Source organism: Corvus cornix, chromosome 3 (genome assembly GCF_000738735.6).
Source record: "Corvus cornix cornix isolate S_Up_H32 chromosome 3, ASM73873v5, whole genome shotgun sequence".
Taxonomy (NCBI): domain Eukaryota; kingdom Metazoa; phylum Chordata; class Aves; order Passeriformes; family Corvidae; genus Corvus; species Corvus cornix.
The window spans coordinates 1471183-1483019 of record NC_047056.1 but is presented as its reverse complement, the minus strand read 5'-3'; the positions used below and the strand labels follow the sequence as shown (position 1 = coordinate 1483019).

At 54.3% G+C, this 11837-nt stretch overlaps 1 protein-coding gene across 2 annotated transcripts; it reads left to right on the top strand.

Moving 5' to 3' along the window:
- The first annotated feature begins 261 nt into the window (after positions 1-261).
- Positions 262-11626, top strand: BCL2L11 (BCL2 like 11). Of its 2 annotated transcripts, XM_039569157.1 has the most exons (4): positions 262-355; positions 512-878; positions 5484-5596; positions 8534-11626. In XM_039569157.1, the coding sequence occupies exons 2-4, from the start codon at positions 521-523 to the stop codon at positions 8621-8623; spliced, it is 561 nt and encodes a 186-aa protein (XP_039425091.1). In that variant the 5' UTR covers positions 262-355; positions 512-520; the 3' UTR covers positions 8624-11626. The 2 variants fall into 2 exon arrangements, with proteins under 2 accessions (XP_039425091.1, XP_039425090.1); XM_039569156.1 differs by lacking the exon at positions 262-355 and having other exon boundaries at positions 434-878.
- Positions 11627-11837: the final 211 nt, after the last annotated feature.

Sequence of the window (11837 nt, the reverse complement as noted above, 5' to 3'; positions counted from 1 at the left end):
AAGGCTGTGCCGTGTCCCGGTGTGTGTGTGTGTGAGGCTGTGCCGTGCCCGGTGTGTGTGTAAGCCGTGCCCCGGTGTGTGTGTAACGCTGTGCCGTGCCCCGGTGCCTCCCTGTGCCGCGCCACGGCGCTCCCCGCGGGCGGGGCGGGGGCTGGGGCCGGGGCGGAGCGGGGCGGTGCCGTGGCTGGCCCGGGGCGGTGCCGAGGCCGGGGCGGTGCCGTGGCCGGGGCGGTGCCGGGCCGGGGGAGGCCGGGGCGGTGCTGGGGCTGTAAACACGGGGCGGAGCGGGCTGGGGCCGCTCCCGCGCACACCCGAGCGCAGCCGCGGCCGGAGCCGCTTCAGCGGCGGCAGCACCGTGAGCGGGGCCGGGGGCGCGGGGCGGGGGTGGGGGCGCGGGCCGGGCCGGGGCTGGGGCCGGGCCGGGGGTGCGCTCGGGCTCGGCAGAACAATGGGGCGGGGGCCGGGCCGGCCCCGGCGCGCTCGGCCGCTCACCGCGCTCCGCTCCCCGCAGGCAGCCCCGATGGCCAAGCAGCCCCCCGAGGTGAAGGCGCGACGCGACGGCGAGGGCGGGCGGCTGCCGGCGGCGGAGGGGCCGGGCCCGGGCGCGCAGCTGCGCCCCGGCGCTCCCGCCGCCCTGCCCGGGGCCGGCCCGGTGGCCGCGGCCGCCGCGGCGCGGGGCCCGCCCGCCAGCCCCGGCCCCTTCGCCACCCGCTCGCCGCTCTTCATCTTCGTGCGGAGGTCGCCGCTGCTGCCGCGCTCCTCCAGCGGGTACTTCTCGTTCGACGCCGAGCGGAGCCCCGCGCCCCTGGGCTGCGATAAGGCCACGCAGACCCCCAGCCCGCCGTGCCAGGCGCTCAGCCACTGCCTCAGCGCCATGGGTAAGCTCTGGGGCGCGGCTCCCCATCCTCCTTCTCCTCCTCTTCCTCGCCTCTCCTCCCCGCCGGGTTCGGCTGCCCTCGCCTCCCCCTCCTCACCTGGCTTGGCTGCCCTCGCTCCCCCTCCTCGCTTGGCTTGGCTTTTCTCAGAACCATGGAAAACACGAGTTCTCGTGGGGGCGTGTGAAGGTGTGAGAGCAGAGTGCCGGGGGAGATATGTAGAGGGTGAATACACAGTGTAAGGGTAGGTTGAAAGTGCCGGAGTGGTTTTCCCACCCCTCAGCTGGCTTGGCTTTCCTTGCCTTCTCCTCCTCACCTGGCTTGGCTTTCCTCAGCGCCGTGGAAAACACGGATTCTCGTGGGGGTGCGTGAAGTGCCGGGGGTTTGTGTGCAGGTATGAACGTAGGAGGGGTGTGTAAAGCTGCGAGCGCACAGTGCTGGGGGATGGTAGGTGCATGAGGGGTCCTGCTCTCTGCCTCGGCGTCCCTTGGAATGCTGGAAAACGCAGGTAGCCATGTGAGGCACCTGCAGCAGCACCTCCCGCATCCCACCCTGTGGATTTTGGGAGCACCCGAGCCGGCCGTGCCGCAGGCTGGAGGCTCTCCCGGCGCTCTGGGATTTGTGGAAGCTGGCCGGGCCCGCCGAGCAAACAGAGCGCCGGGGAACTCCCGCGCGTCCAGTGCCGGGGTTTTTATTACTATGATGTTTATTCTTTTCCGGGCTCGGTCAGTCGCTGCCAGGGGAGGAGGAGACGGAGTTGTTGAGTCCAGCTTCCTACTCAGGGCTTGCTCGTCCAAGCCTGTTTTGCCAAGCAAGTGGCTCCTGGCTCGTGCGTCGCTGCCGGCTCTCTCATCGCTCAGTGGCGGAGGTGCTGGGGTCATGCATCCCGAAATCCCGCTGGGAAGCGGCCTGCAGGCGGGCGGGGGCGTGTTTACGAGTGGCTTTGCCAGGTGAAGCCTCTCCAGCAGGGAAAACCTGCCCGCGGGAGCTGCCTGCATGTCCAGCATTCCCCTCTCCTGATGAATTTGCTCTAATTGGAGGAAACCTTTGAACTTCCACCTTTTAGCTTCCACCAGGGCATGGTTGGAGCGTGGCATGGGGATAACAAACACCAGCTCCAAGCTTTCTGGGATCTAAACACCATCTTTTTTGGTTGGTGGTGTTTTTGCTCCCTCCCGGCTCTGGGCTGTGGCTCTGGCTGCGGAGGCCTGGCTGTAACGTGCCCTCAGGAAAGATTTTGTGACATTATTGCAGTAATTACAGCTTAATTCAAGTTTCACAACCTCGCCCTGGCACGGGCAGGCAGGGATGCTCCCGGAATTCCTTGCCGGGAGAGCCGAGACTTCGGTTTCTTTTTTCCATGGAGAGATTGAAGTTTTCCCTGTGGTTTTTTTTTTTTTTTTTCCCCCCCCCAAATTCCTGTGTTCTCATCAGCTGTTTTATTGGTGCCTTTGCTCTGTGAGTGTTGCTAGGGACATCATCCTAAACAACTATAAGCAAATGGAAAATCCTCAGCGCTGTTTAACCAGGATCCCTGGATACTCCCGGATTGATTGAGCTGGGAACATGGAGCCTCAAGAGCTGTTCTATCCCCATCCAGGCCTGCAGCTCCCAGGCTGTGACTTCCCATGCAGCTCTCCTTGGGAAGTACCCATGGCTTTGCCCTGCACACCTCCTCCTCAATCCCTGTGCCTTGGCAGTGTCCTGCTGGAGGTGTGCCATGAAGTTTTCCGCGTGGAAGTGGGTCAGTCCCTTGGGAAGGAAGCAAAGGGGCTATTTTTGTTGTGCTTTTACCCACTGATTTTATCTGTTGTGAGCAGAGGCTGCGAGGTGGAGAGTTTCTCTCAGAAGCATAAGCAATAATAATAATTATTATTACTAAAATAAACAGGTGCTTCCTGCGACCAGGAGCGACGGATGCTCCCGGCCTCTCCCATGGGCAGTGGGGAACTGCTCCAAGGCTGCTCCAGCATGGCAAACTCATGCTCTGCCTCAAAAGTCCTTCTCTAAATCCCATAAAACCTTCCCCAAAGGTTTCCTTGAGGGCAGAAAACGTGGAGGCAGCCCTTGGGAATGCCTTGGGTCGTGTAAGGAAGAGTTGTTGGTGTGGATATTTTGGGAAGTGATGCTTTGGGCTGTTTTGCCTTCCTGACAGCTGAGGGGGCACACCCAGCTGCCTCCAAAGACGTTTTTTTTGGGAAATGAGACAAAAGCAGCGAGGGGATGCTCTGGGATGGGAGGGAGCAAGGGTTGCAGTGCCAGCCTGGCATATCCAGGAAGATGATTTTGGGGATGGGAAGGAGAGGAGCAGGGGTGAGTTGATTTGGTTGTGCTGGAGGAAGAGGCTGATCCTGCTTTTGGGGAAAGAGGTTGGCAGAGATGGGGAATTCCCAGCTGGGGGTGTAAGTCACCCAAGACAAACTCACCCTTTGTGGAGGGGTGTTGGGTGACTCTGTGTCTGGTATTTCGTGTCTCTCCGTGGGAGAGGTTCCTTTCCTTCCGTTGAATTTTCGGTGTGAAGGCGTGTGTTTGTTTGCATGCAGATTTTGGGAATGTGTCTGGAGCAGCTGCGCTGTGAATGGGTTTTCCCGGTGCGCATTCTCATGGGGAGAGAAGCAGCATGAACCTCCTGTTGCTTGCAAAGGAGATTCTCCCTGTGCAAATAGTTGGATTTAAGGGGAAGACCTTGAGCTGGGAATCTGGTGGTGATATCCTGATGCTCTTGTTTTGGAATCGCTGCTGTTTTCTCCCGGCTCTCCAAGATTTCCTTCAGGGGGGTTGGATAACCAACGCAGGAGCTGAAGTTGCAATTTGGGGTTGGTTTTTTTGCCCTTCCGAGCCGGAACTGCAGCAGTTCCATGCTGGAGCATCCCACGGGCTGGAGCCAGACGCGGCATCCCGGGGGTGCTGGTGGCCCCGGGCTGTCCCCGTGCCCGGTGCAGCCGTGTCACCCACGGTGACGGGCGCCGGCTCGCGCTATGACTGTGTCCCCCCGCCCCCGAAAGCGCCTGTGACTGGTTTGGGGACCAGTTATGACTGGCCCCTTTCGCCGCCGCCGCTCGGCAGCGCCGCAGAAAGTTTTCTGAAAACCTCAGCCCGATTTCGCTCTCAGCCACCGAGCCCAGCCCGAGTCTCTCGGGCGGAGGAGCCCCGTGGGCGCGATGCCGGGGCAGAAGGAAGGATGGAGCAGGGGGAAAAGATGGAGCAGGGGGAAAGGATGGAGCAGGAGCAGCGCCGCTCCCCCGCGTGGTTCTCCTCACGTCCCCGGCGCTCCTCGCCTCTTCCTGCCCCGGCTCGCCGCGTGTTTTTGTTTCCCTGGCTGGGCCGGCCCCGCTGACGGCGGCGGTGGGATTTGGGAAGGTCGCTCCGCCCCGGCCGAATCCCGTTTGGCTTCCCGGAGGAGCCGGGGCGGAGGGAGGACCGCGAGCGCCGCGCGTGGTTCATTCACCGGCGGGAGGGAGGAGAAGCGCTCGGGGCAGGCGGCGGGCGCTGCTCCTGCGCTACTACAGCGTGAAAACAAAACACATCCTCCGGCCAAGCAGCGCTGCCTTGGCTCGGAAATGCATTTTCCAGTCAGGTTGGAGCCAGGCTTTTATTTAATTTCTTCTTCTTCTTTTTTTTTTTTTTTTTTTTTTTTTTTACTGCCCCACTAAGCCTTTGAATATTTGGAAGATTGGAAGCTATTCCTGTTCCCTTGTGATTCCTCTGAAGCTGTCGTGCCAAAACACTGCTTTGTTTTGTGCAGTAATTTTTTTTTTTTTTTGGGTTGTGTGGGGTTGCTTTATTTTTATTTTTTAAAATTTATTTTCATTGGATTTTTGTTTGTTGGTTGGTTTTTTTTTAATATTCCTTAAGGCTGTAATTCCTGCTCACATCCTGCACTTCGTGGGAGGGGGATGAGGCGGTGCTGGTACCGTACGTGGTCCTGTCTCCTTTTTTATTCCCTGGCTATTTGGAGGATTTATCACGTTTAATAACTTTTTAAGATGGAGATGTAAATAATTATGTATCCTGCAGTATAATTAATACATTAACTCCTTCTTTTCTCTTTCAAGCCAGCACTTGGATTTGCTGGAAGTGTGGGAGAAAGCCAGCTGTGGCTTTCTCCTCCCTGTGACAAACCCATTGGTTTTCCTTGTTGGGCACTTGAGGATGATTTGGGGAAGAAATGTTAGAACTGGATGATAATATCCAGGCAGAGGGATTTTAAGGTTAGGGAAGGAGTTGCTGCTGAAGGAAAGAAAGAAGAGGAGGAAGAGGAGGTTTGGCGAGGGAAGGAAATTGGAGAGTGGCATCTTGGCTTTTATCCCTCTTTAAGAGGGACCAAAGTTTGTAGATGCTCCTTTGGGAAGCCTACAGTAAAAAAAGGAATAAATAAAAGCCTAGTAGTAATAATAGTAATATGGAAAGAATGAGGAATAAAAGCCTGTACATTGTATACCGTGAGTCCCCACATGCGCCGCCTGGATTTAAGGGAATTAAAATATAATAGTAATAAAAAATAGGAGTACAGTGGCAAGATGGGTTACTACAGAGTTTTGTGGAGTAAGTTCTCTACAATTTGTTCTTGTTCCTGGGTTTCCAACTCTCCCGTTTCATCCCACGCAGCTTCCCGGTGGCAATCCCACTCTCCGGCCGAAGAGGTACAGCCGGAAATCTGGATCGCGCAGGAGCTGCGGCGCATCGGGGACGAGTTCAATGCCTCCTATTGTCCACGCAGGGTAACTTTCCCCTCTTCACTTCCCATTTCTCTCAAAGGGAAAGGCTGAATCATCTCTGGAAACTCTCTCTGCGGTGAGCGTTTTGTTCACTCAGACGGAGAAAAGGCTGCGCGGGTGGGCCTAGACCAGGCAAATCAGCGGCGGCGGCGGCCTCAAGTCAATGAAAATTAACCTTTAAATCAATGAAAAATAACCTTGAAATTGGGGCTGGAGCCCTTGGGGCACCAGGTTTGCACGAGGTTTTTGGGGCAGAAGCGTTGGGTTGGGCCTGGACCTGGTGGTGATGAGGAAACTTTTAAAAAGGAAGAGGCAGGGAAAATTTGGGGGTGGTTTTGGGGGATGCGATGCCTGGCACTGTCGCTTTTAAGGAAGCATTCAGTGGGATTCCTAGCCCATCTCCCAAATCCCGGCTGCTGCAGAGAAGAGACTCGGTCCCAGAACTTATTTCTCTTGCTAAAACTGTTTTGAAAGAGTTTTTATAAGCCCATGAGCTCGCTCACCTTGGGGTGTTGCAGCCCAAGTTGATGTAGTAATGCCAAGGAAAAGCCCAATCCCAAGGCAGCCCAGCCCAGGGGGTGAAGCAAGAGGAGCTTGCGGGTGACTCGGCTGCCGAGTGTTGCCGACAGCTGCGTGTCCCTGCTTGTGGATTCTGCTCCCTCCCCTCGGGCTCGTCCGTGGGAAGAGGAGCCAGGAGCAGTGTTGGTGATGGAATGCCGGCTGCCGGATCCTTATCCATCCTCTTTGGCTCCCAAATTGCTCCTGCAGTGTTTCCTCACTGCTCCCAGGGTTGGCTTTCCTGCAAAATGGGGGTTAAGCTGCCATGATCCTGCTTTTTCCTCATCATCTCCACCTGCTGTACTCTATCCAAACGCTCTGGCATTCCTGACCTGCAACAAAATGGTGATAAGCTGATATCCTGAATCCAGAATCCAAAATGTGCATCTTCCGACCTCCCCCATCCAGGCTGATCCCTTGTGATGCAAAGTGGCTGCTTTTTGGGATGAAAGGACATCTTTCCAATGAAAGGGGGGGATCCGGCTGTCCAGAAAGCTGGAGGCACCGGGTAGCAGCAGGCAGATCTAGAAGAGCAGAAGGAAATGCAGAGTGCCACATCATGGGATATCCTGAGCTGGAAGGGACCCACAAGGATCATCCAAATCCAACTCCTGGCCCAACAATCCCACGCCCGAGAGCGTTTTCCATACATTCCTGGAGCTCCGGCAGCCTTGGGCCTGTGACCATTCCCTGGGGAGCCTGTTCAGTGCCCGACCACCCTCATCCCTTCTCCCATCTCCTCCCTGCCTCCCAGAGCAGTGCCTTAAATTTGGAGCACTTTGTGAGGAGCAGGAATGTCCTTCTAGCGGTATCCCAGCTCCTTTGGTGCTGGAAATCTCGGGGCACACCATGCTGCTCCCTACAAACCTGAGGTGGATAAGGGGGTGAATTTAATGGGAATAGGGTCATTTCCCAGGCAGCAGCAGGATGAGGTGCAGGGAGCATCCCCCAGGTTTGCACGAGGCTGTTCCCAGCACTGCGGCCGCAATTCCAACCCGGGGCTGGCCCGGGGCGAGGAGCGGAACGCGGAGGACACGTCCTGTCTGCTCAGGTGATACGAGCAGGGGATGTCATGCGTGACCCTAAAAACACTTTGTACCTGGTGCAGTCAGCATGTGACAAATTCTCCCTCCTTGCAGCCAGATCTGGGGAAATTTCAGCGCTTTTCGGCCATTGTTTAATTATCGTGCCTGAGGCGCTTTGCGGAAAGGTCCCTTTTCCCCCTGGCAGCTGCTCCGGAGGGGAAGGTGGAAGGACTTGTGCCTGCCGGCCCCGCCTGGCTCTGGGGTTTGCCCTTTCAGCCCGAGGTTAGAAATGGGGAACTGCAGCCCTGCCAGAGCCGCACTCGCCAGGCAGGTTGGGGCTGTCGGACGGGTCCCGGTGTTCCCTGGCGCGTTCCCAGTCACGTTCCCCAGGGCGTGGCCTCCCCCCGGGACCACTTCTCGGACAAGACACCAGGAAATTGGGCAATTCGCCATCCAGCTGCTCCTTGGCCCAACAAGGCTTGTGGGTCCAGGGCTTTTCCTGGAAGAGGGGGCATCCCTTGGCTGCTGTCACGAGCCCCAAGCTCTGCTAGCTGCAAAGTGGAAATCCCAGAATCCCAGAAGTTGGAAAATGCCTCCAAGACCGAGTCCAACCTGTGACCCATCCCCACCTTGTCACCGAGTGCTACATCCAGTCATTCCTTGGATACCTCCAGGAATGGGGACTCCACCCCGTCCCTGGGCAGCCCCTTCCAGTGTTTAACAACCTTTTCCATGGAGCAATTCCTCCTGATGTCCAACCTTGAATGTCTTGTTTCAACTCCCCAGTTATTTTTATACCTCTTTATTCCAGAAAGCCTGATTTTGGCATTTCTCTTCCCTCCTTCTCTAAGCCTCATGATGCTTTTATTTGCTTTTCCCGTGTTCTCCGCCACGTTGGGGGTCAGGGTGGCGGAGGAGAACCTGCTGCTCTTCTCACTGAGGGATATTTTTAGTTTGTTTGGCATTTTTTCCTCCCACCCTGTGGTTTTTAACCCCCCTGACTGTCCCAGCAGGACTGGCTGCCCCTTGTTTTCCAATCTCCTGGCAGCATTGCACAATTCCTGTGCCAAGTGCACGCGACATCCCTGTAGCAGTGCCACCCGATCCCAAAATCCATGCTCAAGGCCAGCATGGATGGGAGAGGGCAGCACCAAGCCAAAAAAAGACTTGAAACATGAAAGGTTGTGGGGTTTATTCTCAATCTTTGTTGAACACTTCACTTGGTGCCTCTGGAATATTTTCCAGGTGTTCATAGCACGGGATGGGGCTGCCTGCTGGGAATTAAAGTCACCACTTTGGTTTTCCTCTTCTTTTCTTTTTTTTTTTTTTTTTTTTTGTTTTTCTCCCTCCCTTTCAGGGTTTCTTGGATCACCAGGTGGGAAACCCCCAGGTCGTGATCCTGCGCCTGCTGCGTTACATCGTCCGCCTCATCTGGAGGCTCCAGTGAGCGCCGGGCGCATCCCGAGCCACCAGGACTGAATTCCTCACTGGGAAAGCCCGGGAAGGACGGACACATGGATGGATGTGGGGCTCCCACCCTGCCTCTCCCCCAGGACACGTGGCAGGATGAGGGTGGACATCCCTTTCCGACCGTGGCGTTTTATGGCAGAGTGGTGTTTCCTCGGTGTTTCTCTCCACTCTTTTTATTCATTTTCTAGCCTGTTTTTCCCGGAAGAGTCTCAGAGAAAATGTGGAATAATGTTTTGTCATCCTTCCTGGAATCCTGTGGGATGAGCCCCACAGCGGGAAAGAGGGAAACCTGAGCCAGCTGAAGGGCAGAGCCGCCAGAGTTTGCCTTGCAGAGACTCGGATTCCTCGCCTCTCCCTTTGTCTCCGGGCTGGAAAAAGGGCAGAGGGATTTAATCAGCACTTCTCTTACCTGTAAATACCTAATGCTACCCCAAATCCAACTTCATTTGCATCATGCAAATCAGCCTATTTCCTGCTGATTTTTTTTTTTTTTTTTTTTTTTTTTTGGTTTTGATATCTCTGTTTTTTTGATCCACTCTGAATTTCAAGACTTCGCTGTTGAACTCCAGGGTCCAAACCATCACAACCAACCAACCAAACCCCAAACCACCAGGTTGCCTTTTTTAAAAGAAATTCTTTCTATAAAAGTGTGAAAATGCTTCTGTAGTGTCTGATATCAGATGAGGGGGACTGAGTAACCCAGCAATAAACCATTCTGGAGGCAGGGAGCAGCTCCTGGAACGCCGCAGCCGGAGGCGATGGCAGCAGGACCTGCTGTGAGTCGTGGCTGTCAAAAGAGGTTTCCAAGATTGTGTTTTCCTGGGATCCTCTCCGTGTTTGGATGGGGATGAGCACCCAGATGCAGATGGAAGGATGCCAGCCTGACATGGATCCATCCAGGACATTCCGTGGGGATGTGACTGCTCTGTGTCCTCCCAGAGAACTTCCCAGGTGCTCCATGGCCCAGGGCCTCTCCCCTTTCCCCCGGAGCCGTGGATACGGGGCTGTTCCCATTGCCTCCCGGCGGATGTTTCCGGGGATCGGCTGCTCCGGCCATCCCATATCTATGCACAACCATCCCCCTGCCCTCAGGCTGGTGCAGGTGCTCCCCAAAGCCACGGGCTTGTTTCTCATCTCACCAGCACCATAGGAAAAGAAAAGGAGGAAAACCCCATCCCGAGCCCCCCCCCGGCGTGGTTCCTCCCGCTGGGAGAAGCTGCTGAGTGCCATGGATGATAATTAGTGTTAATTAACGATGGACAGACCCCAGTGGGACCTCTCTGCACGGCTGTGCCTGGCGGGCCAGAGCGGGGCCTCCCCTCCTGCTCCAGGAGGATCACGGAGGGAGTTTTAACCTCGGTTGCCAATTTTATTCCCTTTTTTTCCTTGGAGGTGCACGGTGAGCAGCGGTTGCAGGAGCAGGGAATGTTTTGGGAAGGGCATTTTGGAACCCTTTGGGGGGAACCTTTGCACTGGTGGAGAGCGAGTGGTTCAAATAATGAGGGAGCTTGGCCAGGGTAGATCCTGCTCCTCATCCCTTGGGATTTGCCTCTGGCTTTGGCTCGCCGTGCTGCCCCAGCCAGCCCTTTTTTACTGTAGGCTGCCCCCAGGGATTTCCCATGGGAGCCTCCATGGAATTCCACTGGCAAAATGAAAATTAAATGGATAAAACTCGGCAGCAGAGCGGGGGAAACCCAGCAGTTTTTTTTTCTCCCAGTTGAGTTCCATCCTTGCTGAAATGGTGCTTTGGGATCTCCCAACTTTTGGCATCCCAGAATGTGTCCCTTGGAGTACACCAAAGAATCACCAAAGAGCACTTTACCCCATCCTCCCATGGAGACAAAAACCAGATTCATTTTAAGGAAAAAAAATTCAAGGTATTGGCAAAGTCTCCCAGGGCCTTCTCCACAGGAGGAGTTCCCAGCCAAAAGTCATAGGAAAAGGAACCCCAAAAAGCAGGATTCCTGTGGAGTTGTGAGGTTTAGTGGGGAAAAGCCCCCAGAAAAGCCTCAGAACAGAAGAATGATATAAAATAGGGATTTATGTTCCTTTTAGCCATGTTGGCTGCCTGCTCTGGGTCATTTTTAAGTGTAGCCTGTGCTCTGTGTTGCACCAAAAGGATGAAGAGTTTTCCTTGGAAACCAGATTGATCCCATTCTCGCTTCTCCTCTTTTCCACCAAACTGTAAATACCCAAATATTTATTAGAGTAGAGCACCGTATTATTTTCATCATCTGAGCCAAATATCTGTGTGCAATGTATTCCCTCTCCTTTCTCTCCTGTAAGTTTTGTACAGCTTAGAAATACTTTAAAAAAAACCTACAAAAAATTAAAAAAAAAAAAAAATCCTGTTTTTTATCCTACACTTTTTTAGAGTTGAATCGGTAAATACTGTAGGTCCTATTTCTGGTTTTGGTTTTTTCCCCCCCCCAGTGTAATTAATGCACTCTACTGTTTAATGCTGTAACTTGTAGAAATGTTGTATATTTATTTCCTGCTTATTTAAGTTCCTGTGAAGATTTGGTTTCCTCCCTGCCAGAAGTGTTGGATCCCCTTCCAAAGCCATCGTGGTGTGGATAACGAGATTTTAATCTTCTTTTTGCTCCAAGTGCCTAAGTCCCCCATTTCCCATGAGTGATTTAGGCACATCAAAGACTTCAGCATTAGTGAAATTCAGTGGGAATTTGGCTCCTCCACCCCCCGGGATTGCTCCAGCCAGGTTTTCCTGGAGCAGCCATCCCGTGAATCACTAAATCGTGTCGCAGGACCCAGCGTATGTAGCATTTTTGACTGCAATTTCCCTGCCTTCCTTGTGTTTTGCACTGATGAATTTTGGACAGGGTAATTGCCACTTTACTTGTGCAATACTGCTGTAAATAATCGCAAGAGCCTTGTTTTTTTGGGGGTTGTTTTTTGGTTTTGTTAAGAATCTTTTATGTTCTTAATATGAGTTTTATATGAATAAAAACTTTCAACTATTTGTCCTGAGTGCTGGGGGTTTTTTTTTGGGGGGGGGGGGGTTTGAGGCTCTCCTGAGAAGAGGATATTTGTTGCTTTATCACCAATTTTCCCCATTTTTCACCCATTCTCCCTCCAGACATGGTGTTTCCCTCTCCATTTTGGTGTTTCCCTCTCCATTTTGATGTTTCCCTCTCCATTTTGGTACCCTGCAGCTCCAAGATGCTCCAGGC

Coding starts and splice junctions, on each gene's coding strand:
- BCL2L11 (XM_039569156.1), top strand. CDS start 449: ATGGGGCGGGGGCCGGGCCGGCCCCGGCGCGCTCGGCCGCTCACCGCG. Junction 879..5,483: donor CCACTGCCTCAGCGCCATGG/GTAAGCTCTGGG, acceptor CATCCCACGCAG/CTTCCCGGTGGCAATCCCAC. Junction 5,597..8,533: donor CCTCCTATTGTCCACGCAGG/GTAACTTTCCCC, acceptor CCTCCCTTTCAG/GGTTTCTTGGATCACCAGGT.